The 22,924-nt window shown below is 55.5% G+C and overlaps 1 protein-coding gene across 5 annotated transcripts in view; it reads left to right on the forward strand.

Annotated features, from left to right (window-relative positions):
- The window catches only part of KAZN (kazrin, periplakin interacting protein), a 465,989-nt gene that overhangs the window by 408,044 nt on the left and 35,021 nt on the right, over positions 1 to 22,924 (forward strand). For 4 of the 5 annotated variants that reach the window (XM_040455652.1, XM_040455645.1, XM_040455640.1 and 1 more), the window contains 3 exons: positions 1,888 to 2,018; positions 4,896 to 4,946; positions 6,323 to 6,446. In XM_040455652.1, the coding sequence (XP_040311586.1) occupies positions 1,888 to 2,018; positions 4,896 to 4,946; positions 6,323 to 6,446 (306 nt within the window). Of the gene's footprint in view, positions 1 to 1,887; positions 2,019 to 4,895; positions 4,947 to 6,322; positions 6,447 to 22,924 lie in introns of those variants that run through there. The other variant, XM_040455662.1, reaches the window with a different exon arrangement.

A 22,924-nucleotide genomic window follows, 5' to 3' on the forward strand; every position in this document is an offset into this window, starting at 1 on the left:
CCCCCCCCCCCCCCCCCCCGCCTCTCCGCTCCACCTGCCTCCATTCGGCCTCATCTTTAGGCCCTCTCTTTCCACAGAGCAGCAAAACGGTCTCCGGGAGTTTCAGGCTTTTAAGGTCTTTAAGTGCAAAAGTCAGGAGAAAGAAAAACTAAGCGCTTTCTCTGGGCGTATGGTAAATCCCGAAGAAGGACTCTGATTGGCCAGCCTGGATCACGTGCCCACCCCCTGGACCAATGACTGTGTCCAGGGAGCGGGAACACGGATTCTCCAGCCTGGGTCTCATGGGATCCTTTGGCAGGGGAGACCGCAGGGCCTCACAGTCACGGGGTGCATGGGAGGGCCACAAGTAAACGTCACACGTGTTCCCTCCGGGCACTGGTGGGAGGAAGGGTGCGGCCTCCGGGCAGCGTCTGTACCCACTGGCCGTGGTACAAGCCCCAAACCCCTCCGCCCGTCCGCGGCCCGCCTGGCTCTGTTCTCTGTCCCTGTGTTGAGTGGCTGCCTCTGGGCGACGCGTGCAAGTTGGGGGTTGGCCGCTGGCCTTTAGAGCCCGCAGGTGCTGCCGTCGCCCAGCTGGGTACCCAAGTCCCTGACCGCAAAGCCCGCTGTGCACCCCTCTCCCCCGCCAGCCCCCCACATCGAACCGTATGGCCCCTGGCAGGAAGGACGATCTTTGTCGTGATGCAGCCCAGTCCGCTCCCTGCTCCCATGCTGCCTGCGTACAGGAGGCCCTCAGTCCGTCTCGTTCAACAGGGAGTGAAATCGGCGGAAGACAGGCTCTTTGGTGGGGGAAAAGCGTGGGGAGAGCGGACAGTTGGGGGAGGCCTCTCTCAGGACAGGCGGAGAGACGTGAACGGTGATAACTCCTCCCGGTGGAGCAGCGGGACCAGCCAAGATGGAGGCAGGAGGGAGATGGCCTGTGTCAGGCACTGTCAGAAAGCCAGTGTGATGTGAGCCAAGGCTGGTAGGGTGGCCGGGGCCACATCCCTTTGGGCCTTGGGGGTCCCCCCCCCCCCCACCCAAGGGTGACCAGATGCCCGGCTCTGCTGCAGCGTGAGGAATGGAGTCAGCAAGGACTCCCGTTCATTGGAGGCTGGGAGGCCGCACGGTCTTCCGGGTGAGAGACGGCAGTGGCTTCGGCTTGGGTAATGACAGTGGGGTTGGAGAATAGTGGACGGATTTGGGGGTGGTGTTGGAGAGAAGTGGATGGATTTGGGGCGCCTGGGTGGCTCAGTCGGTTGAGCGTCCGACTTTGGCTGAGGTCAGGATCTCAGAGTTTGTGAGTTCGAGTCCCGCGTCGGGCTCTGTGCTCACAGCTCGGATCCTGCAGCCTGCTTCAGACTCTGGGTCTCCCTCTCTCTCTCTCTCTCTGTCTCTACCCTGCTCATGGTCTGTCTCTGTCTCAAAAATGAATTAATGTTAAAAGTTAAAAAAAAAAAAAAGTGGATGGATTGGGGGTTGTGTTTGAAGGTGCTGATGACTGGGTGCTGGGTGTAGGGGAAAGAGGGGACCCAGTGGTGGCCGCTAGGCTTCTCACTTGGAAAGCTGGTGTTGACCAGCAGTTAGGATTGAGCCAGGTCTAGGGAACGTCCAGCTGGTGAGAGCATGGTGAGGACAGTCATCAAGGTCCCTGGAAACTCGGGCCTCTTCTCCTTCACTGCGGTTAGGAGAGGGCCAACTCGGATCCAGAGGCCATGCGGGACCTTCCCAGGAGCTGCCGTTTGGCTGTGTGTGGGTCTGGGGAGCGGAGGGCAAAGGGCTAGACAGTCTCTTCTCTATGCCTCGGCATTCTCACCTGCGTAACGGGAGCACAGGGGCGCCACTGCAGGCGGCACAGGCGAGGACATGCTCTCCACCCCTCACTCACCAGCTGTCCCTGCTTTCCAGCGGTCAGGGTGAGCCCCTGCCACTCGCGGCAGCCCTCTGTCATCTCCGACGCATCTGCCGCCGAAGGCGACCGGTCGTCCACGCCAAGCGACATCAACTCCCCTCGGCACCGGACGCACTCCCTCTGCAACGTAAGGCCAGCAGCAGCAGGGCCTGGGCCCCGGGCCCTTGCCTGGAAACCGCAGGGGCGGGGTGGAGGGGTGAAGACGTACCCGCTGTTTCCTCTCGTCCACCCAGGGAGCACTCTGGCGAAGGCATTTCCTGTTCTGTTCTCTCCTTTTGCAAGAAGAGATGGATGTGGGGAGAAAGGAATGAGGCCTGTTTGCTCCTTGTGTCCGGGAGGGCCAGAAAAACCCAGAGGAAGGCGGGCCTGGGTCGGCTCAGGGTCCGTGCAGCCTGGATTACCTCTGGTCTAGGACTGCGGGCCTCTCCTCTCAGAGGTTCCTTCGGGGCCTTACCAGCACCCTTCACTTCCGTGGAGAGCCAGCTCTCAGTCCTTCATCCTGGGATAAGCCAGGTTTTGTTTTGTTTTTTAATTTCCAGGAGTCTGGGCAAATGCTACTTCTGGAGAGGTGTCCCACGAATTTGTTCTCGGGTTGTTGTTTTTTTTCTTTTGCTTAATCACATGCTCTTTGATGGCATACTGGGCACCAGCTACCAAAAGGTGCGGGTCCCCGGCCACCTCACTCTTGGTGACTGGCAGAGCAGACAGTCGGGCTCCCGAGAAGGGGACGAAGGTGGGTCAGGCATCTGAGGACAGGACGACACCATACGGAGGGTCGAACGGGAGACACTGGATCCGGGGTGTGGAGGCCACGCTACAGTTTTGTTCTGTCACATGGTTGATACTACGGAGGGCGGCCCCCCTGCCGTGAAGGCAGAGACGCAGTAGAGTTAGGCGTTCAAGTGCATGAGAAAGCTTTCTCAAAAATTCACTTAATGTTTTATTAACCAGTGAGACTGATAGGAGGAATGAGGTTAATACGGTAGGAAAGAAAGACAAAATAACCATCACTTGCCACTGATCTGCTTTCCTAACCTGGAAACTCAAGAGAATAACCTCTAAAGCTATTAGAACCGATAATGACCAAGTACATTAACGGGACTGGTTGAAAATCAGCGTCTAAAAATCAGTAACTTTTCTATCTATGAATGATCGTACTGGAAACTCTTGTCCAGTCTACGAGAACAATGGGGAGTAGCTAAAGACTACTGATAAAAGTAGCTAAGCCTGAAATTAAAATAGTTGCCTTCACCTGGCAACACGGACCGTGGGGATCGCTGGCCCAGGGCTTCATTCAGCCCAGGCCGGATGCCAAGAAGGTCACTTCGGGCCTGAATCCCACTCAAGGCTGGGATTCTTTGTTAACTGGGGCTTTAAGGAAGCAATCTGTTCTTCTCTAGTTCCCACGACAGAACCCCGTGACAGAGGTGGTCTTGAATGACAGAACGAGGGCCACTAGAGGGCCTCTGACATCTGTCCTCTGGTTCTGCGGGACCACTGTTGGGCTGTACTCAACAGCCAAGGGTCCCCTCATTCTTCGAGCATGGGCCAGAGACTTAAGAGTAGCCATGCACACCCCAAATGAGAAGACCTTCCCAGGGGCCATATTTTGTCTTCTTGTGGTGGGCCCAAGGGGGCTCTGATAGCCAAAATCCCGTAGGAAAGCCCATTCTCAGCACGGGTTCTCTAAAGACCTCTTGAATTGCATTTGGCCTAGCCTTTTGCTCAACTTGGCCTTGACACATACCGGCTGCTACAGGTGGCAGTCCAGCATATTTATTTCCGAGATCACAGGGGCCCTGCTGCCAGCAAATGGGTGCTTTGATAAGCCAGTTGTCTGCACACAGCTATTTCAGTGGGCACTGGCTTCATTCTCTTCCCCATTAAAGTAGACCTATCTCAGTGGCCCGCCAGATTAGTTTCTGTTTGCAAACCTTGGGCTGGGACTAAAGACTAAACTAGCATTTGTTCCATTCCCGCCCACCCTCAGCCACGTTCATCCCCCATTTCAACAGATGTGCACACAGGTAAGCCAAGAAGAGCCTAGAAAAAGCACCAGGTAACCCTCTGTTCTCGGGCCTTGGACCTGGTACCAGCAAGAACAGCCCAGCCCAGACTAAGGACTTCCCCATCCTCTTACTCTGTGGCCACTAATTTAGAGCAGAGGTGGGGACCAAGTGCAGGGAAGTTGAAGATTGGTGGACTTTGGCCCAAATGACATACTTTGTTTTTTTCATTGATATTTTGCCTGCAATTCTGGAAACCACCATCAGAGGGCCCCCCCCCCCCACTAATGACTTGTGATCCCAGGGATCCGTTTGCCCCCCAGGCAGGGCAGCCAGAGTCTGGGCTGTAGCGAAGGCTTTGTGTACAGCCACCTTTGCGTGCCCACGGAAGGAAGCACTGGACCAGGAAGAAACAGTCCCAGATCTGTTCCTGTTCCGCTTACAATTAGTTCCATCACGTTGGATTGTCCAGAGCCTCTTTGTATCTGTAAATCAGGCTAATGAGCCCTGCCTGCACCTCCAGAAAATAAGAAATGCATTGAATTGTGGGGGGGAATTAGAAGCTACATGGTCTCCCGTGTCTTCCTGTCCTGAAATTTTTTTGTGTTGTCTTTAAAACCATATTTCTTTACGAAAAATCCCAAGTATAACCAACCTCCAGTCCCAACTCGATGGACCATTTGGGACAGGAACTTAGAAGCCTTCAGTTGATCTGTTGATCAGCGGGTGTTGGGTGGGGGAAGGGGGTCATTGAGAGACCTGAGTAGGCAAGAGCACCCCAGGACCTCTGGACCAGGCAGCGTCTTGAACCCCAGGTGCCATTGCTGAGCCATCTGGGAGTGTCTGCTTCAGGGCAGGCGGGGGTGGGTTCCCCAGCACAGAGGCAGGGTGGTCCCTAAGAGAGGGCTTCCTTCCACAGAAGGCCCCATGCTCCACGGGCCACCTCTGCTCCCATGTGTCTCGCATCTGTTTCATCTTCTCCCTCTTTTTGGCTGCAGGGCGACAGTCCCGGCCCAGTTCAGAAGAACCTGCACAACCCTATTGTACAGGTAGGTGTGCCTCCCCTGGCCATTTGGGCCCACTCCCCCCACCCCTTGTTCCCCTGGGCCCTCGGCATCCCCACTTCCATTCTTGGACACCCAAGGCAGAGAAGAGTTAAGCCACTGCTTCAGTCAATCCAGGTTTGGCGTCTGAGCCAGGCTCAGTGCCTCGTCTGCCCTCCCCTATCCTCTTTCCAGTCCGTGGACCCACTAAGTGCATCATACATCCTCCGTCCCACTGCCCTGGTGAGTGGCTCCTGGCAGCCAGTGGTTGATGACCCAGGCCAGAGGCTCACTGGGTCCCTTGCGGCAAGAAACTGTTCTTTCAGTACCCTGTCAGCAGTGAGGAGGGGACCGCAGGCAGGAAAACCTGAACTGAGAGTCGAGAGGGGTCTCTGAGACAGACTCTCTAGTCCTGGGGTTCCCAGATGCTGGTCTGTGCACGGCACATCTCCATCAGAGTCCACCAGGAAAGACTTTGCAAATGCAGATTCCGGGGGCCTTTAAGCCTGAAGGATCTGAGCCCCCAGGTATGGGATGGGTCCTGGAATTCAGGTACTTCTGATGTGTTTTGGGCACCATTAGTCTAACCTCCACCTTTTGCCCAATGACACTCCATGTCTTTGTGTAAGGCACTCGACGGTTTGTAAAGCCCTCCTATAGACACCACCCTCTGGCCCATTAGCCCGCACAGGAGGCTATCCCCGACATCACTGTGGTCTCCACATCACAGCTGAGGAAACTGGGCTCAGAGAGAGGCAAGGGGCGCTCCAAGAGTCCATGGGTAGTGACCTAGTTAGGACGAGAACTCAAGCTCCAGCCTCCCCGCTCTAGTCCAGCCTCTTGGCCAAGGCCTTAAGGTCCAGAGCCCTTGCTCGTGGCTGGCACGAAGCTCAGGTCGCCCCCTTCCCCATTTTCCGGGCTCCCCTGGGGCTCCTTTCCCATGGGGACTTTGTTTTTACAGGCAACCTGTACCCCTGCCGCAGTGTCCCCGCAGACGAGGCCTGGGGCCCAGCGGGAGCCAAGTGCGCAGACGCGCTCCTGCAGGCCCTCAGGAAGCACCCCAAGGGTGTGGGCAAACTGACAGCTGTAGAGCTGCAGTCAGCGATCATTTAAAGGGTTATTGTAACCCGGCACTGCTGTAATACGGTGGTCCTCGCTGCCACCCTCACAGCGGCCTTGGGTGGGTCCCGCCGTGGTCCCAGAGAGCTTCCGCAACTGGCCCAAGTGGGCTCCGCCAGCGAGGAGGGGCAGACCCTGGCATTTCACCCACCCGTGGCCCCCGCCGCCTGCCCGTCCCCTGTCCCCTTCCCCCCCCCCCCCGCACCCAGCTCAGGTGGCTTTGTTCTTCTCCTTCTACCCCCGCCGCCCGCCCGACTCCTCAGTCACTAGAGGATCTTGAAGACCAAAAACGGAAAAAGAAGAAAGAGAAGATGGGATTCGGCTCCATCTCGCGCGTCTTCGCCAGAGGGAAGCAGCGGAAGTCCCTCGACCCCGGCCTCTTTGATGGTACCGCCCCTGATTATTACATAGAGGAGGACGCGGACTGGTGATACCCGCCTCCCTGCGCCTGCCGCGCGCAGGCGTGTCTGTGCGTGTGGACGTGCGTGCGAGCGCGGGGGTGGGGGGGCGCGGCAGGGCGTGCGTGGCGGGGCGTGTGCGGGCGCGAGCTCCCGCGCACGTGGGTGCTGGGCGTGGCCGAGCGCGGGCCCCGCCCCCTGCGGCGCCACCTCTGTAATTGATGTACATACTCCAACCGTGTGTGACTCTGTCAACTCTCTGTCGTCCTCGGAGCGATACAGTCGTGTTGTTAATCTGGGTTTGTTTCTGTTTCTTTCCGTGTTTTTTTTTTCTTTTTTGTTCGGTTCGTTGGGTTTTTTTTTTTTCTCACCCTCCCCCCCTTCCCCTCCCCTCCTCCTTTTTTATGAAACTTGAAAACTTGAAGGACTGCTGTGTATTTGTAAATAACAAAACTATTGTGCACTCCGTGCTTGTAAATGTCCCTTGTCCAAACTGCTATTCCTGGAGCCCGTCTGCCCAAGGATGTGGTCTGTTTTTGATGTCCCGTTCCCCCACCCCACCCCCCCACCCCCCCCCCCCCCCGGGGTGAACGCGTGGGACCAGACCCTGTCCCCGGGGCGCCGAGTCACTTTAATCCGCAGGCTGCCCAAGTGGTCGGGTAAGGTCGGCTCCTCGCCAAGACCCGCGAGCCCGGCCAGGGGATTGGGGGCGGGGGGGGGGGGGGGCGGCTTACCTTGGCTCGGCGTGCCGGAGGTCAAACGGGCTCTTTTTAACGGCCTGCCAGTTTTTAAATTGCGTTGCCGTTTCTTTCTTTATGGAAAAAAAAAAAAAAAAGACAATTGTTCCGTTTAATTTATTTGCACAAACGCAGAAGACTTATTCTATCTAAATTATTACATAAATATTGGAATGTATATTTTTCCATGGGGTGGGCGGGAGGCGGGTGTTTTGTTGACTTGTCTGTTCTATTATCATGCTGCTGCCAAACTGTGCAAGGTAGACTTTAGGGTGGCCAGAACCCAAGGACCATTGGATTTCAAAGCTTGCTTTTTTCCGTTCTTTCTTCTCTTTCTCCCCCATTCTTCTGCCCCTGCATGGAAGTGCACTCCACCTTCCTTCCCACCCATAGCTCTTCCCCCTTTCTAAATATCTATTTATCTGAAATAAGGAAAACTGACCTCAGTGAGCAGAGGGCCAGCTGTGATGGTCACCTTCTCTTGGGTCTGTCTTTTGAGAGCGGTCGAGTTCAGAGTGAGACAGCCAATCACATGACCACAGGGTATGGCCACAGGGACCCTCGGCCCGAGTCGGTGCCACGAGGGGCCTCGAGAGGCCATAGGTTCTTCCCTGCAGCTGTGTCTTTCTCATCCTTGGGTCATTCTGCATGTTGGCCAGGCAGGTGTCCTTGGGGGAGGCACCCACCTCAAGGGGAGGGCTGCTGGGGACACAATGTCCAGCACCAGAACCTCTCTGCCCTCCCCATTCTGGTTGGTTCCTCCAGCCACACTTAATAGAATCTCCCGGGATCCCTTGGGCCCTGTCCTCCCAACTTGTCACAACAGCCTGAGCTCCCTCACCCCAGGAGAGAAGGGCTGGCAGGAAATCTGCCCATTTGGGGAGCAACATTGGCCCCAGTGAGGCTTCACCAGCAAAGGAACCGTGTGCATTATAACGCCAGGTGATGGAGAACTCGTGAGCTTCTAAGCCAGGGCCTCCTAAGGCCTAAAACTAGCTTAAACCTTTTGTTTTGTTGACCTGTGGATCCCCCCTCTCCCCCCGCTTCACCTTAACTAACACAGCTCGATGACCCGCACCCTCTGCACAACCGTAGTGGCGCTTTCTGCTAACTGTAACATTTTTCAGCTCTTACAAAGAAAGGAGATTTGAAAGTGCTGGAGAATCTCTATCAGAAAGATAGGATATTTTGTCCAAAGTCTCTAAAGCAAACGAAAAAGCACCAGAAGGCTGTTCCCTTTCCTTCTGACTCAGTGGGGGCCGGGGGTGGGGGGAGGCGGTTGCTGGGCAAGAGCAGGCAGGGTACCTAATAAGGATCTTTCTGGCCTCCTTCGGCTAAGCTGTTTAACCGAGCCTGGCGGTGAGGGAGAGCGGCCGGAGCTGACATCTTTCTCTACGGAGAGAGACTTTAGAAAATACTTTTCTCCCCCATGATTTTTTGTTTCCTTTCGGTTGATTTTTATTGTTTGCCCTTTACTTATGAGAACATAAGATTGCAACCACTCCTGGTAATGATTTAGTAGTTCCTTTTCATTTCAGTTTTTGTAAATTAGGAGATAAATCTAAGAGTTACTAAGGATGATTTATTTAAGAGAACTACGTCAAATAGCGAATGAGTTATGGGTAAATTAGTTGAAAATAACTTTTCCCATGGGGAAGGTTTCTCGAAGGCATGGATGCAAATATAAAATATAAAAAAAAATCTAAATAAAGCTTATTTTAAAATATTATTGAACTCTATGTTATTTGAGTGCTTCTATCTTGCTCCGGGCGGGGGGCAAAGCCCCTGCATGGCCTGCTCCTTGAAATTCCAGGGCTTGGTCCGGAGGGGCCGAGGAAAGCTGGCTGAATTCTGGCTGAATTCTGGGCCCGTGGTGGGGCTGAGGCCAGGGTGGCCTCCCAGAAACATCTCACCTTGGCCGCCCTGACTGTAATTTGGGGGAGCTGTCAGCATCCAGGGCTGCCTGTGGTCCTATTGCGCCACCTCTAAGCCTGGCACCCTGGCCCTGAGTTCTCCAGTTCAGCGGCCCCGGTCAGCTTTCCTCTGCTTCCTTCTCTCCCCGGCCATCCTTCCAAAGGCCCAGAAATGGGCCTGTGAGTTTGGGGCACGTTACTTCCTGCAGACCTCAGTGGGCCTCTGCATCGTCCCAACGTCCCACCTACCCTGGGGACAGGAGAGGAGCTTAAAAGAGAAATCAATGGAGTCACAGGACTTTCCTGATCAAGCCAGTGTGGGCCAGGCTTTTTCGAGTCCCAGGAGATCCCTCCGATGCAAAGCCTGGGCCTCTTCCCAGTGAAACTCCACAATGTTGCCCAAGAAGAGGTCACCCTGGATACCCCAACCCCCGATTGCAGCCAGGGCCTTCAGCCTCTATCTCCCAACTTAAAGACAAATCCTCTCCAGCAGTCAAACTGATGGAAGCCCCTGTCATTTCTGCTGGAAGAAAGCTCAAAGTTCCATGATCTATGAACCATGCCGAGAAGTCGTACAGCTCAGGACTTCAGGGAACTTAGGGACGTCCACCCCGGCAGTTCTCAACCTGGCCACACGTTAGAATCCCCTGCAGAGCTTGTGAAAACCGTTAACCGATGCCAGGCCACATCCCTGAATCAGAGCGTGGTTAAGCCTTCTCTGGTGCATTCTAAGGTGCAGTCAGCATGGAGAACCACTGGGCTGAGGAGGGTGAGAAGCCCAAACTTACATGCCACTGCTCCCCGCTCTCTGGCCTCATGCAGACATCACTAATCAATCAAAGAGCCCCTCCCACCCAGCCCAAAGTGGCCTCTGATTTCTTCACTTTACAAAGCCTCAGACAGCCCCTGCCGATCAGTCAGACTTTGGCATACGAGGGGAAAGCCTTTCTGTCATCCCGAAACTAACTCCACCACCCCACCCTACCCGCCCTGGACTGATGGGAAGAGCTTTGGCCCAGAGAGGAGTGACCTGGCCAAGATTCTAACTATCGCTCCTCTAGTCCTGTAACCTTTTCAAGGGCTGAGCCATACCTCGTTCGAAGCTTTGTAGCTCGACTCAAAAGCCACACTACCTCCTTTTTTAATCTTCTCTGAGACCTTGCCCCCAAATGGTCCGACTTCAAGTGGTACCTATTAGAAATTGAAGTCGGGATGCCCAGGGCATCTAGGGCCAGTGTACAGCCCCACAGGTTGCATACTGCGCTACTCCAGAAGGCACTACTGTGGAAATGGTGCCCTGAGTTGTACAGTGCACAACCTGCACAGCTGTACTCAGTGGCCCCTCCACGTGCTCTCCCACCCATGCTGGCAGGCTCCAACAGATACAACCTAATAATGTAATAATAATATCTAACAATTATTAAGCACTTACCACGAGCCATGGTCTATGCTGCACATTTTACATGCATTAACTCAGTTAACCCTCCCATAACTGATGAGATAACTACATTTTTGATGAGAAAACTGAGGTTAAGTAAATCATCCAGGGTCAAGGAGCTAGTAAAGAATAGAGCTGGATTTCAAACCTAGGGAGTCCATAGTGCCTTGACCACTCTACCTTCTGGGCAGTGAGGGGCTGGGCCTGGTTGGCAGCTCACCTTGCCCACCAGGAGTCTGTGGCACAGCCTAGCACTTCCTTGCTGGCGGGACTGCATCTGCTCTATCCATTCCGGCAGCCTTTTACCCCCAGGTCAGGGAGACCCACCCCTGGGAGGAAGTGGGGCAGGCAGACTAGATACAAGCTGTTGTCCCGCACTGGTGCTCCATCCGGGCCAGAGGCGTGCCCCCATTTGCCCTGCTGCAGGACCCCTTGCTGCACAGAGCTGCCGCAGTCTCAGGGTTAGCTCCGCCCCCGACGTGAGGTGGCGTCTCCCATCCTGGCCACAGCCCGGGCCCAGGAGCCACCCACACCCATGCCCAGTGGGGAATCCCAGTGCCACGTGGCTGCAACATACGAGGTCACCAGCCCTTTGACCGTGAGTTTTAAAATATCTACAGGGCCTCTCACCCAAAACCTGCATTCTCACAACACGGGCCTCACAGACACCCCACCCCCAGCCCATCTGCTCCCAACAAACGGCTCTGAAGTTTTTTCCATTCACACCCCACTAGGTGGGGCAAACACTGCCATAGGCCCACACCTCCCACCTGTTCCCACTGTCGAGTAGGAAAAGAACTTGGCGATAATAAAGTATCAGGAGGGAATACATACAATCACAGCTTTGTCTTAGAAAAGGGTTCATAAGTTTATGTTATGAAAGAATGCCCTATAAACGTGAAGATAACGTAGGAGTTTTGATCTGGACTGTATGTTAGAAGCGTTTGAACATAAAAATCAGTGCATTGCTAGTGAAGTGTCACGGTACAGGCCAACGGCGGGTGTAGATCTTGCTGGCAGCCAGGGTGTGGACAGTTCGTCCCAGAACCACCGCCACCTGGTGTCGTGAAGCCCAGTTACTGAAAACCTACGCAAATACGCAACCCCTGTGTGTACTCTTAAGGGCTCTGACCACCGTCCCCAGCAAACAATCCATCAGAACATGAACAGCAGTAACTGCAAATCTTGCCCCGGTCTTCCTGAACGTGGCAGGACCTCCCAGTGCCCAGCCCGTCCCCAGGAAGGCCTGGCGACCTTGTGGGGCTGCTCGCAGCAGTCGCCCTTCTGAATCCGAGGCCCCAGGACATACTGGCGGACTGCTCGTCTGCATTACTGAGTTTCAGGTTTTGGCTGACCGCTTTCTTAACGGGTTACCAGTCAATAGCAGTTAATTGCACCAAAACAAGATAATCTATGAAATTGCACCCCGTGCTCCATCTGGAGGACCCTTGCAGCCCCTCCCCCTCCCCAGCGGGGCCAGGCCGTGCCTGGATCATCGCTCCAGCTCTGGCCCCTGCATCTGATTTCAAGTGAGTTGTCTCACCCGTGAGCCTCGGGGTCCTCTCCTCTCCCCTCCTCACAGGCTCAGAAATGAGCGCTGAATGAGTTTTGGAGCCTGGAAAGCACTGGCCCCACGTGGCCCGCATTCCCCCATGATTTGAGTGGATTTAAGTTCCATCGGGGGTAGGAAAAAAGCGTGGAGGCGGCTTGATATACATCTTGAGCGCAAAGAGGACGCAAGCAAAACTTGTCCCTGGGGATAAAACCTGCTCATCAGGCTGTGTGGACCTGCTATCCCTCCAGCTGTGTACCCGCTCCTCAGAGCCCAGATGTAGTTCCAGTGCTGCTTTGTGAGAGAACCCAGGCTTCCCCGCCTCAGAACAGGGAGGCTTGGACCTGTTTGCCCAGAGCATCCACCAGCCGTGATGCCATTCTTTCTAGATTCGAAGGAGAAACATACTCCCTGCTGTGGCCAGCACAGCGATTAGGCTGCCCAAGCCTAAGTGCTGGGGACAGAAGCCCCAAAGTCACCCCGGGGGAGCACACGTTCTAAGGACACGTGTGTCAGAACTCGGGGCCAGCCCGGTCTCACGTGCCTCAAAGTCTGTGCAAATATTCACTTATCTAATCTTCCCAGTAACCCTCCAGGATAAATACTGTTATTATCCCCATTTTATAGATGAACAAACCAAGACACAGAGAGGTCAAGTTTCTGCCCAAAGTCACACAGCCAGGAAGAGGCAGAACCGGGTTTCAACTCCAGCACTGGTCTGACTCCAGAGCCTATGTCATCAGTAATTGTGCTGTATGGTCTCCCCCAGGGACAATATCAATAGGAAGCTTCAGAGAACTTAAGAAAGCCTCACTAGCCCAGCCCCATGCAGGCTAGCTCTTTGGGGCTCAGTTTTTCTACCCAACAGAGGAAGGAATTGGAATAAGCAGTAGTTGTCAAACTGTGTTCCATGGAACCCTTGAGGGTTCCTCAGGTCACTCCAGAGGCTGCCATAGCTGATCAAAGAATCAGCGGGCAGGGCTCCGGTCCTACCTTCGGCCAGAAGCTCTGCCCTTATCTGTTGCACGCTGTACCTCCATGCAGGAGTCCATGTGGAGGGTCCCACGACAGGAAAAAACATGAGAAAGAGGGAGGGGGGGGGAAAAAAAAGAACCACACACAGATCGGTAGTTGAGAAACCTGACCACGCCTTGAGTTTTGAGGATACAGATTCCCAGGCTCCATCTTATACCTACTAAATCAGGTCTGGGGGGGGTGAGGCCCTGGGATCTGCGTACCGAACAAGTTTCCCCTTGTGGGCTCAGCTGCCAGAGGTTCGTTCCACGGGGCAGTAGCGGAGGGTGGCATCCTGCCCACGGGTTTCAACATACACTTGCCATCGGGAAATTTCCCCAAGGGACCGTGACTAGGGAGGGCGAGGCTGCCTTTCCGGGGCAGCTCCAGATCCCTCGGGGAGGGCGGAACCATGCTCAGGCCAGGCCCTGAGGAGCAGAGAGTGAAGGGGTCTGGCATTGGCGTACCTGCTGCCCCCCGCCCCCGGGCAGAACCCCCAGTGGTACACCTGTTAGAGTCACAGAGAGGTGCCCAATTCTAGATGCACACAGCCAGGAAGTGGGGGGCGGGGGGGGGGGGAAGAAGTCAGACCTGGGTGCAGGCCAAGTTCTGAGCGTGGCACCTGCCATCTCAGACTCGGCCGGGGCCCGACGGTGCCCCGTGGACAGCAGATGCTGAGCCCTACACATTGGGAGCCAGGCTGCCCGAGCTGTGCCCCGGGGAGCGGTCTGGGCGATGCTGCTACTGAGGGAGGGGCCCAGCAGGGCTCTGCCCAGACCCTGCCCTCAGGCTCCTAAGGAGGCCCAGCCTGCAACCCAAGAGCCCCACCACCCCAGCCCAGTGCAGGCGGGAGCCCGGAGCCCGGCTCTGGACTTCCCGTTCCCAGCGTGGCCAAGGACTCGCCGTGTGACCACTGGCAAGTCAGTCCCCCCCTCTGGGCCTCAGACACCCTCCAAGATAAACCAGGGCAGTGGTGGCCTGTGGAGTCCTAGGAGTCCTTGATGTCCAAGGCCATCTCCCCCCGCCCCCCCCCAAACCCATGCCCTTCAGCCCAAAGGCCAGTATATTCCTCTTACAGATACGATTTCGTTGGCACGAAGGGTTTGTAATACCAAGGCAGTGTGAAACCCTAACCCGTGGGTTCGGTCGTCTGAGCTCTGTCCCGTGGGCGGCCTCGGACCTCCTCCCGCGCCCCTCACCGTGGAGAAGTCGCTCCCCTGGGCACCCCCAGACCCCTCAGCCCTGCTCCGCACCAGGAAGAGGTGGCCCGGACCCCTTCCCTCCTCACTCTGGCAGAACAGGAAAGCCCGCAAACGGAGGGCCCGAGCCCCGCGCCAGGAGGCCACGTACGTCCCCTGGATGAACCACAGCAACATTACATAGAAGAATGCCCCTGCCACGGAGCAGCCCTTCACAGTTTGCAACGCTCTCTCTCGGGCAGACCAGGGTCAAGGCTAAGAGGGTAGACTCCAGGCAGAGTCTCTGGGTCATCGGCTCCCTGGCAACCTCAGGCAAGTTAGTGAACCTGGCTGGGCCTCAGTTTCCTCACCTGTATGCTGGGGACAATAAAGCATCGTCAAGGGGTGGCTGCAAGGAGGGAAGGAAGGCTTAGCTCAGGTGGCAGCAAATGTCAGCCGCAATGATGTTGGTGAGGACAATGACAGCAGTGATCTCACTTCAGCCCCTCACCCCCCCGTGAGACGGGCAGGCAGGCCCCTCGGTATAGGTGTGAAGGAAGCTTAGTGCAAGCGTGAATTAGAGCTGAGAGGGCTCTCATGGCCTCTTGCCCACTCCCCTCGCATTACGGATGGGAAGGGACTTGCCTACAGCCAAGCAGGGTGTCAGTGGCTGAGCAGGTTCTAGAACCCAGGCTCTGAGCAGGCCACAAGATTCGGGGCGCGGCGATGGGGGGTGGCAGGGAATAAATGCTTGGGTCGTCTTGGAAACAATGCCGTGTCTCTAACCCTTAGAGAATCAACACAACACGTTAGCTCTGTAAGGCTCTGACAAGTTCTGCAGTGAAGAAAAATACCACGCTTTTTTCCACCCCGCGTTTCCCAAACTTAATGGACCACAGAACCATGCATTTTTTAAGGTTTATTTTGATAGAGAATACAAGCAGGAGAGGGGTAGAGAGAGGGAGAGAGAGAGAGAATCCCAAGCAGGCTTGCACAGTGTGGAGCCTGACGCGGGGCCCGAACCCACAAACCGTGAAATCATGACCTGAGCTTAACCGACCGAGCCATCCAGGTGCCCCAAGGATGCTGCGTTTTTTATCTAGTTCCATGGAGCACCCCCTACCCCTCTGGGACGTGTGGCAATGCGCGACTCCCTCAGCTCCTGTATCCTGTGCTTGGAGGCGCTAAGGCAGTGGTTCTTTGGAGAGCTTGGAGCCCACCACACTTCTGACATCATTTAGCCCTGGAAAGTTCCTGAGGCTCATGTGGGATTCCCATGTGCCTTAAGGAGTGAGCCAGGAGCAAGGCCAGGTGGGCCTCTTTCTATCCCCTTTGCTTAGTTAGAAAGGACCTGAGTCAGTGTAGGGCATCTGCACACGGGCCCCCGCAGGCTGGCTAAGAAGTGCCAGCCCCAGGGTATCCATCTTGTGGCCGTCCCGGGTCCCAGGCGTGGGCAGAGAGGCCCAGTCCACTGCCACAGGGCCTTGGGCAGGGACAGGAATGGGCACATCCTGCCGGCACAGCTGGCCCCGCCTGCCCTGTCTCCCCACCAGCTCTGAGCTGCCTAATGGCTTTCCCCGGGACAGGCCACAGACGCTGGTGGCACATCCAAGCTGGTTCCATGCACACACAGTGCCAGCTCCCTTCCTGGCTAGGACACCGATGTCTCGGGGGGCAGCACGGAGCCTGCGGTTGGGGGCGGGCAGGCCAGGGAGGAGAGAAGTCCTCCTCTAGCAGCTGTCACCGCAGACACCAGTGCTGTGGCGACAGGGAAGGAGGCTCTCGACAGGCCAGAGGGAATCTGAGGGCCTGTCTACAGGCTCTGAGGGTCAGAGATGACAGGCTGGGTCACCAACTGCAACTTGCGTGTGAGAGCCACTGCCAGGTCCCCTCCGTCTCTCCTTGCGTGTGTGGGAAACACACGATCGTTTCAGCGACAGCCTGAACCCAGCAGAACGGATAGAAACCAAGCAGTACAGGGAGGAGCGTTGGGGAAAGACCAGGCTTTGGAGCCAGATCTCTGGGTTCGATCCCGAAGAAGCCACTCACTCACCCAGTCCCTTTGGGCCTCAGTTTTCCCCTCCATGAGATGGACACGAAACTGCCTATCTCCCAAGGCCACTGCCAAGATGACGTAACAAATGGGCAGAAGCGTCCAGCCTATGGCAGCTGCGTGTCTCAGCGTGGCAGGAGACTCACGTGAGAGGAAACGTGGGCCAGTGGCCTAAGACACGGGCTCTGCGTCCTGGCTGTGCGTTCTGTCCACACCTGATTGACGTCTCTGAGCTCCACTCGCCTCATCCGTGCAATGGGAACACAGCCGCTCACTGAGCTGGAAAGCACCGGGCAAGCCCAGCCGTCACGGTGGGGGCCTCCCGGTACCAGCTGGAATGTCCTTCCTGAAACCCTCTCCGCTTTAGGTCAGCTCTAGCGGCCCCGCCGCACAGTGCTGTGGGCGATGACAGGGGCTTACCTCCACGAGCACTCTCGGGAGCCAGCACTGAGCTGCACGCTTACCCCCCCCCTCATTCCCGCTATGTCCCGGTCCCAGAGGCCTCCGGCAGGTTGGGAAGAGGGTACCCGGGGGCCCCGCAGTCTGGCCCCTCCTAAGGAAGCAAGCCCCGCTGGGCTCTAGTGCTTCCAGACCTCCTGATCTTTCAAAAGAAGCCAAAAATGCCACAGATACATCACAGTTCTTAGTACTGGCAACTCAGGTTTTTTTTTTTAAAAGATCCGTGTTCTTTAGGGGAAAAAAAAATTTCCACGGCCCCGGTCTGTCTCCAGGCCACCTGCTCTGCCACATCCGCTCTGGATCCCCTCTGTCCTGGTCTTTCCCCTCGATTGCAGAGCCCCGTGTGCCTGCCTGGCCACAGGCGTCCATCTCAATTTGACACGTGTCCTCCTTCACCAGAGGGCCCTGCAGCCCTTCCCTCGATGGGGAGCCCGGCAGCAGGGGACCGCGCTCGTTTCTGAACCCAGAGCAGGGCTCCCAGAGCTCGGGGTGTTGAGGAAGTAGCAGGTGCCCTCCAAATTCTGGATTCGGCACAGGAATCCTGAGCCCGCCTGGCCCCCAAAGGGCTGCGGTCAGACTCGGGGGCAGCCTGCCTGCGGCCCGGAGCCCAGCCAGGGGACTCTACCATTTCTCGTGGCCGCCCTCGGTGGGATTCAGAGATGGAAAGGGTGGCAGGGGAGGCCTCGCTTCACCCTCAGGTGGAGGTGTTGATGGGCTGACAAAGGGGGACCCCAAGCTCTCCCAGAAATGCCAGGCGGATGCGTGGTCACCGGTGCGGCAACAGCTGTAACCGGCAGGCCCAGGGATACGGTGTGGGTGAGGACAGAGGACAAGGACTGGCTTCTGGCGGGGGGAAGAAGGGCGTAGGGAGTGAGAAAAGCTGGGGGAGGAGAGGAGGACGCGATCTGCAGACATTTCCTGAGTGCCAGGCGAGTCCAGGCCCTTGACATACACTCAGTAAGTCATTCAACAAACACGGGCTGGCCGCTCCCCGTGTGCCAGGCCTAGGACTCAGGCGGAGGATGCAGGTGTGAACACGAGACAACAGAAGTCACCCTAATGTAGTCCTCACCAAAATCGCATGAAGGGTCTGTTATGGTCCCAACCTTACAAGGGAGGAAACGGAGGCTCAGACAGGTGACAGAAATAGCCGAGGGGACATAGCACGTGATGGAACAAGGATAAGAATTGGGGTCCAACAGGGCCCTAAACCCAGGCAGGTGCAGGTACAGCTGACAAAGCCAGGAGCTGTCAGAGTGGCTTAGTCCCCTCTCATCTCCGGAAAGTCAAGACCAGCACCAGCTTTTTCCCTGACAATTCCAGTTAGGTGTCGAAGTTGTAAGAATGCCCTCCATGAGCCCCACCAAAGCTCGCTCTTCATTTTGAAGGACATTAAAGATCTACTGCTCAGAAGCATCTTTGTTCTTCCTAAATTAGCCTTGGTGCCAGAAACAGTGTAGCTCATCGCAGGTACAGGAAAGTTCCAGGCAGCTGGGAGTATTTTGAAGGAGGTTGGAGGCTGGACAGTTTGCACTCACCGCTTAGGATGATCCCAGAGAGCGGCATTGGCTCTGGGGGCCTCGCCCTGAGCCAGAGGTCCACAGATCCGACTCGCTGGGGGTCCCCCCTGTGCCAGCGAGCAAACGGATAGGGTCCCACGACCATCCTGATAACCGCAGCCCACGGGACTCACAGAAGCAGGCTGAGCCGACCCAGAAAGGACCTCAGAGGTCCTGAGGGCCGGAGGGGAGCCGGGAGGGCTGGGAACCAGGCTGAAAATCCCGTCAGGGAGCCCGGGCACAGCTGGGCCCTCAAAGCGCACAGCAACTGGGTGCTCTAACCTGGCCTCCCAAGAGCCATACAGACGCAAACTCGTGCTGTCTCCACGGGGCCCTGGGAGACCGATCCTTCTCCAGCCCCCAGCCTCTGCTTCCTACAGGCCTCACCTCCCAGACCTGCCCATCGGTAGAAAAGCCAGTTAGGAAACTAGGCCCTCAAGAGTACTAGCCGTGGGAACACACGGGGAGGCCGTCCCCAGCATAAACAAAAGGGCAGAGAGATTTCAGGTGCAGATCAGACTCCAAGAAGGTCTTCCCAAACGTGGGCACTATTCGGTGGCGGGGACAGGTCAGCAAAGAGCAAAAAGGAAAGCTTCTCTCTACATTGTTAAAGCAGACAGTGGCTGTCGTTGGGTGACACTGCACCTGCCTGCCCTGGACCCCGTCTCCACATCTTGCCCCTAAGTCTGTAAAATTAAATACTTGCCAGTCAACTACCCGGGAAGTGAGTACGGAGCAGGTGAAGCCTTGCTCAGTCCAGGAAATCGATTACCTGCCTCTTGGAAAAATTCCCCAAGGGGCTGGCAGGAAGTGGTGACAGGGGGAGGGGAGATGATGTCCTCTGAGGTTGGGGACAGGGGTCTTATCGGCCCAGGGGACAGACACAGAGAGCACAAGCTTAGGGCCTTTGCCAGGCAGTGGCACCAAAAAGGAGGGGAAGGGAAATAATGTGATGTTTTCTCTGAACGCATCAAGCAGTTATCGCTGGTAAGGGCTGAACTCTGTCTGACTGCTATGTGTGCTTTGTGGTTCTGTGGATTTTCTTTCTTATTTTTTTAATGTTTATTTATTTTTGAGAGAGAGAGACAGAGAATGAGCAGGGGAGGGTCAGAGAGAGGGAGACAGAATCCAAAGGAGGCTCCAAGCTCTGAGCGGTCAGCTGAGCCCAACGCGGGGCTCGAACTCACACACCTTGAGATCATGACCTGAGCCGAAGTCGGATGCTTAACCGATAGAGCCAGGTGCCCCGGTCTCGTGGATTTTAAGGGACAAGGGGGTAGGGAGTGCTGTCAGCTTTTTAGCTCAGGGCCTCCAAGCACCCGCTGGGCACTGGGGTCAGGGTGTTGTGGGTGGGTGGCGAGTCCACCGGGGTCCCGCCGTCACCCCAGCAGCTACATGGTCAGTGACTCGATGCCGTGTGAACCCGTGTTGTCGGTCTGGCACTCCAGGGTCTGTCTTTTGCACATCTTTCACAGGGGCTGTGACTGCGGGCTCCAGCAAAGCATCTCCATGCAATGCAGCGGCTGTTATCACGCCATAAAACGTTACTTTCTCATATTATAATGCAGAATTTTAAAAATGAGAATTCAGCTTCTGGGTGGATAAGTGCTGACAGGGGGCTCCCTGCCACTGCCCAAGGGCAGGGAGTTTTGATCTTACTTGGCTGGCAGAGCAGGGTGGGTCTGAGAACAGAGGGGCCCCGGGGCGGAAGGATGGGGGCGCCCGGAGCAGCCACCCTGTGTGCTCACTGGCATCTAGGGTGTGGAGGCCAGGTATGCCCCTAACCATCCTCCCCGGCGCAGGACAGCCCCCACGACAAAGAATGAGCCGGTCCCAGATGTCATTCAGCAGCGCTGAGGTCGAGAGGCTGAGAAACAGGAATGAGACCATATGGTGTGTTCGAGAAGCTGCAAGCAGCTTGATGTGGCCGAAAGGAGGTGGGACGAAGAGGAGCCTGGAGGGAGAGGCCTCCCTCCCTCCTTACCTCTCATCCTGCCTGCTTTCTTTTCACCAGCGTCTCTAGAGCACCTTCTGTCCAGGCAGTAGAGGGCAGGATCCGGCTCATACAGGCTCACAAACAGATTTCCTCGCTCACATCCAGTGACCTCTTGCTGGTCAGTGAAATCGGCCACGGTGGGTGAATCTACACCACAGAGATCGGCAGAGATTGAGCCCTTGCTGAGGGCGAGACATACCTAGGGAGCAAAAGCAGGCCCCGCCCCCTTCCTTCCGGGGTTGACAGTCACCAAGTAATCCCCTGACCGTTCGTTAATTTCAGCCGAGAGACGCGCAGGCAGGAAGAGCCTCTGGGTTAAGGAGAGCCCCGGGAGCACACGCACCTGGAGCGGAGGCGTGCTGGTGACCGGCCTCCCCCAGGTGACCTGAGAAGGGGTCCCTGGAAGAGGCAACATTTCACTAGAGCCTGAAGGCTTCATAGGAGTTCACCAAGCAGATAAGACAGTGGGAGGGGGGGGGGGCCTTTCAGGCAGAGAGCTGCAGGTGCAATGGATTCGAGATGGGGGAGGGGATCAGGAGTGCTGGAAAAGTACCAGAAGCCCAGGGTGCCAGAGAGGGGGTGAGGGACAGAGGAGAAGCCAGCCAAGGGCTGAGTCGCATAGAGTCTTGTCATGTAAGGAGTCTGGGCTTCATCCAGGGAACCGGTGATGGATATTGAGCAGAAGAGGTCCCTGGGGAGATTCAAATGAAAACAAAAACAAAAAACCATCGACTGTCCTTTTCCCAGAACTTGGGCTTCTGCCGATGGCATTAAGCATCACCGTGAACCAGACTTGGGTGGTAAAGAGGTGGAGAGACCTGACCTCTGACCTGGGAACTCCCTTTGTGGCAAAGGCAGATGGACAGACCCGCCCACCAGTGGTGCCCACAGAACGTGAAGAGCGCTGGGTGGACAGTGCCCTCGGCCAAGAGGGACGTCCTCTTGGGGCCGCGCGGAGCAAGACGGACAAGGGACCCTCCCTCCACAGAACCACTAAAGCTAAAATAGAGCATACTTCCTCATGGATCTCCGACCTCACCAAAAGTAAGGGATATCCCCAAGTTGCCCTTATCCAAAACTAAGAAGCTGTGAGCTAATCCCAGAACAAGGAGCAGTGAGTGATAACTCAGTGTGGAAACCGGGGTCTGTCCTGGGAACAGATGCTGATGTCAGGACTGTGTACCGAGAGGTCAGTGTCAGGGCGTGGCACAGCGAAGGAACAGAGTCTGTGGCCCCTTGTCCTCCCAGGTCTCTCTAACAGGAACGAAGTGGTCCCTGCTACCAGGTATCATCCCATTCCCTACCTCCTCCTACGCCGGCAGAAGTAAATCCTCTCTGGAGGACAGCACCTGCTATTTAGACACTAGAGATTCCCAGAAGATCAAATCTGAGTTCAGCACGCACGCAAATCCACAGAAAAACACAACCAATTTAGAGCCTCCACGGCCTTTTCAGATACAGGAATTTCCAATACCAAATATAAGCTAACATGTAGGTCGTTCTTTAAAAAAATTAAGATGAGGGGCACCTGGGGGGCTCAATTGGTTAAGCATCCAACTCTAGATACCAGCTCAGGTCATGATCTCACAGTTCATGGGATCGAGCCCCATGCCAGGCTCAGAGCCCAGCACAGAGCCTGGTTAGGATTCTCCCTCTTGCTCTCTCTGTTTCTCTTCCCCCGCCCCCTCAAAATAAATAAATAAACATAAATTTTTTTTTTTAATTTAAGATGAAATCATGAGTAATCAACAAAAGACCATCTAAACAGACCAGGTGAACTTGGAAAAGCACCAACTTTTAGAAATACATAGTAACACTTAAAAAAACAAAACCTGGGGTGCCTGGGTGGCTCAGTCAGTTAAGCATCTGATTCTTGACTTCGGCTCGGGTCATGATCTCACGGTTCGTGGGTTCGAGCCCCACACCAGGCTCTGCAGTTGGCAGTGATGAACTCTTCCTGCCCCTCCTCTGCTCATGCTCTGTCTCAAAATAAGCTTAAAAAAAAAAAAAAAAACTTAAAAAAAATACATAAAATCCAAGGCTGGATTAACCAGCAGTGTAAATATCCGAAGAGAGGATTTTAAAAATGGAAGATAGGTGTAAGGAAATTACCCAGAATGCAGTGCTGGAAATGCTGCACTCTGGGAAACCTTGGGGAGAAATTAGAGTTTTCTGGTCCCCCACAATAGCCACTAGCCACACGTGGCAACATAAACCTGTATTTGAATTAAAATTAAATAGCGTCTTAAGTTCAGTTCCTCAGCTGCACCAGCCACATTTTGAGTGCCCGCAGTCATATGTGGCTAACAACTGTCACATTGGACGATGCAGATTATCCAACATTTCCACCATCGCAGAAAATTCTGTTGGACAGCACTAGGTTACACGAGAGGGAAGACAGAATTCGAAAGCCCAAATCCCAGTAGGAGAGCAAATGGAGAGAATGGAGAAGAGGTAAAATTTCAAGAGAGAATGCTCGAGAATATTCCAAACATGAACCCACAGATACCGGAAGCACAATTTACATCATTCGGAATAAGAAGACATCCACATCTAGCCACATCGCAA

This window comes from Herpailurus yagouaroundi, unplaced genomic scaffold (assembly GCF_014898765.1).
Source record: "Herpailurus yagouaroundi ecotype Mexico unplaced genomic scaffold, PumYag 77, whole genome shotgun sequence".
Classification (NCBI taxonomy): domain Eukaryota; kingdom Metazoa; phylum Chordata; class Mammalia; order Carnivora; family Felidae; genus Herpailurus; species Herpailurus yagouaroundi.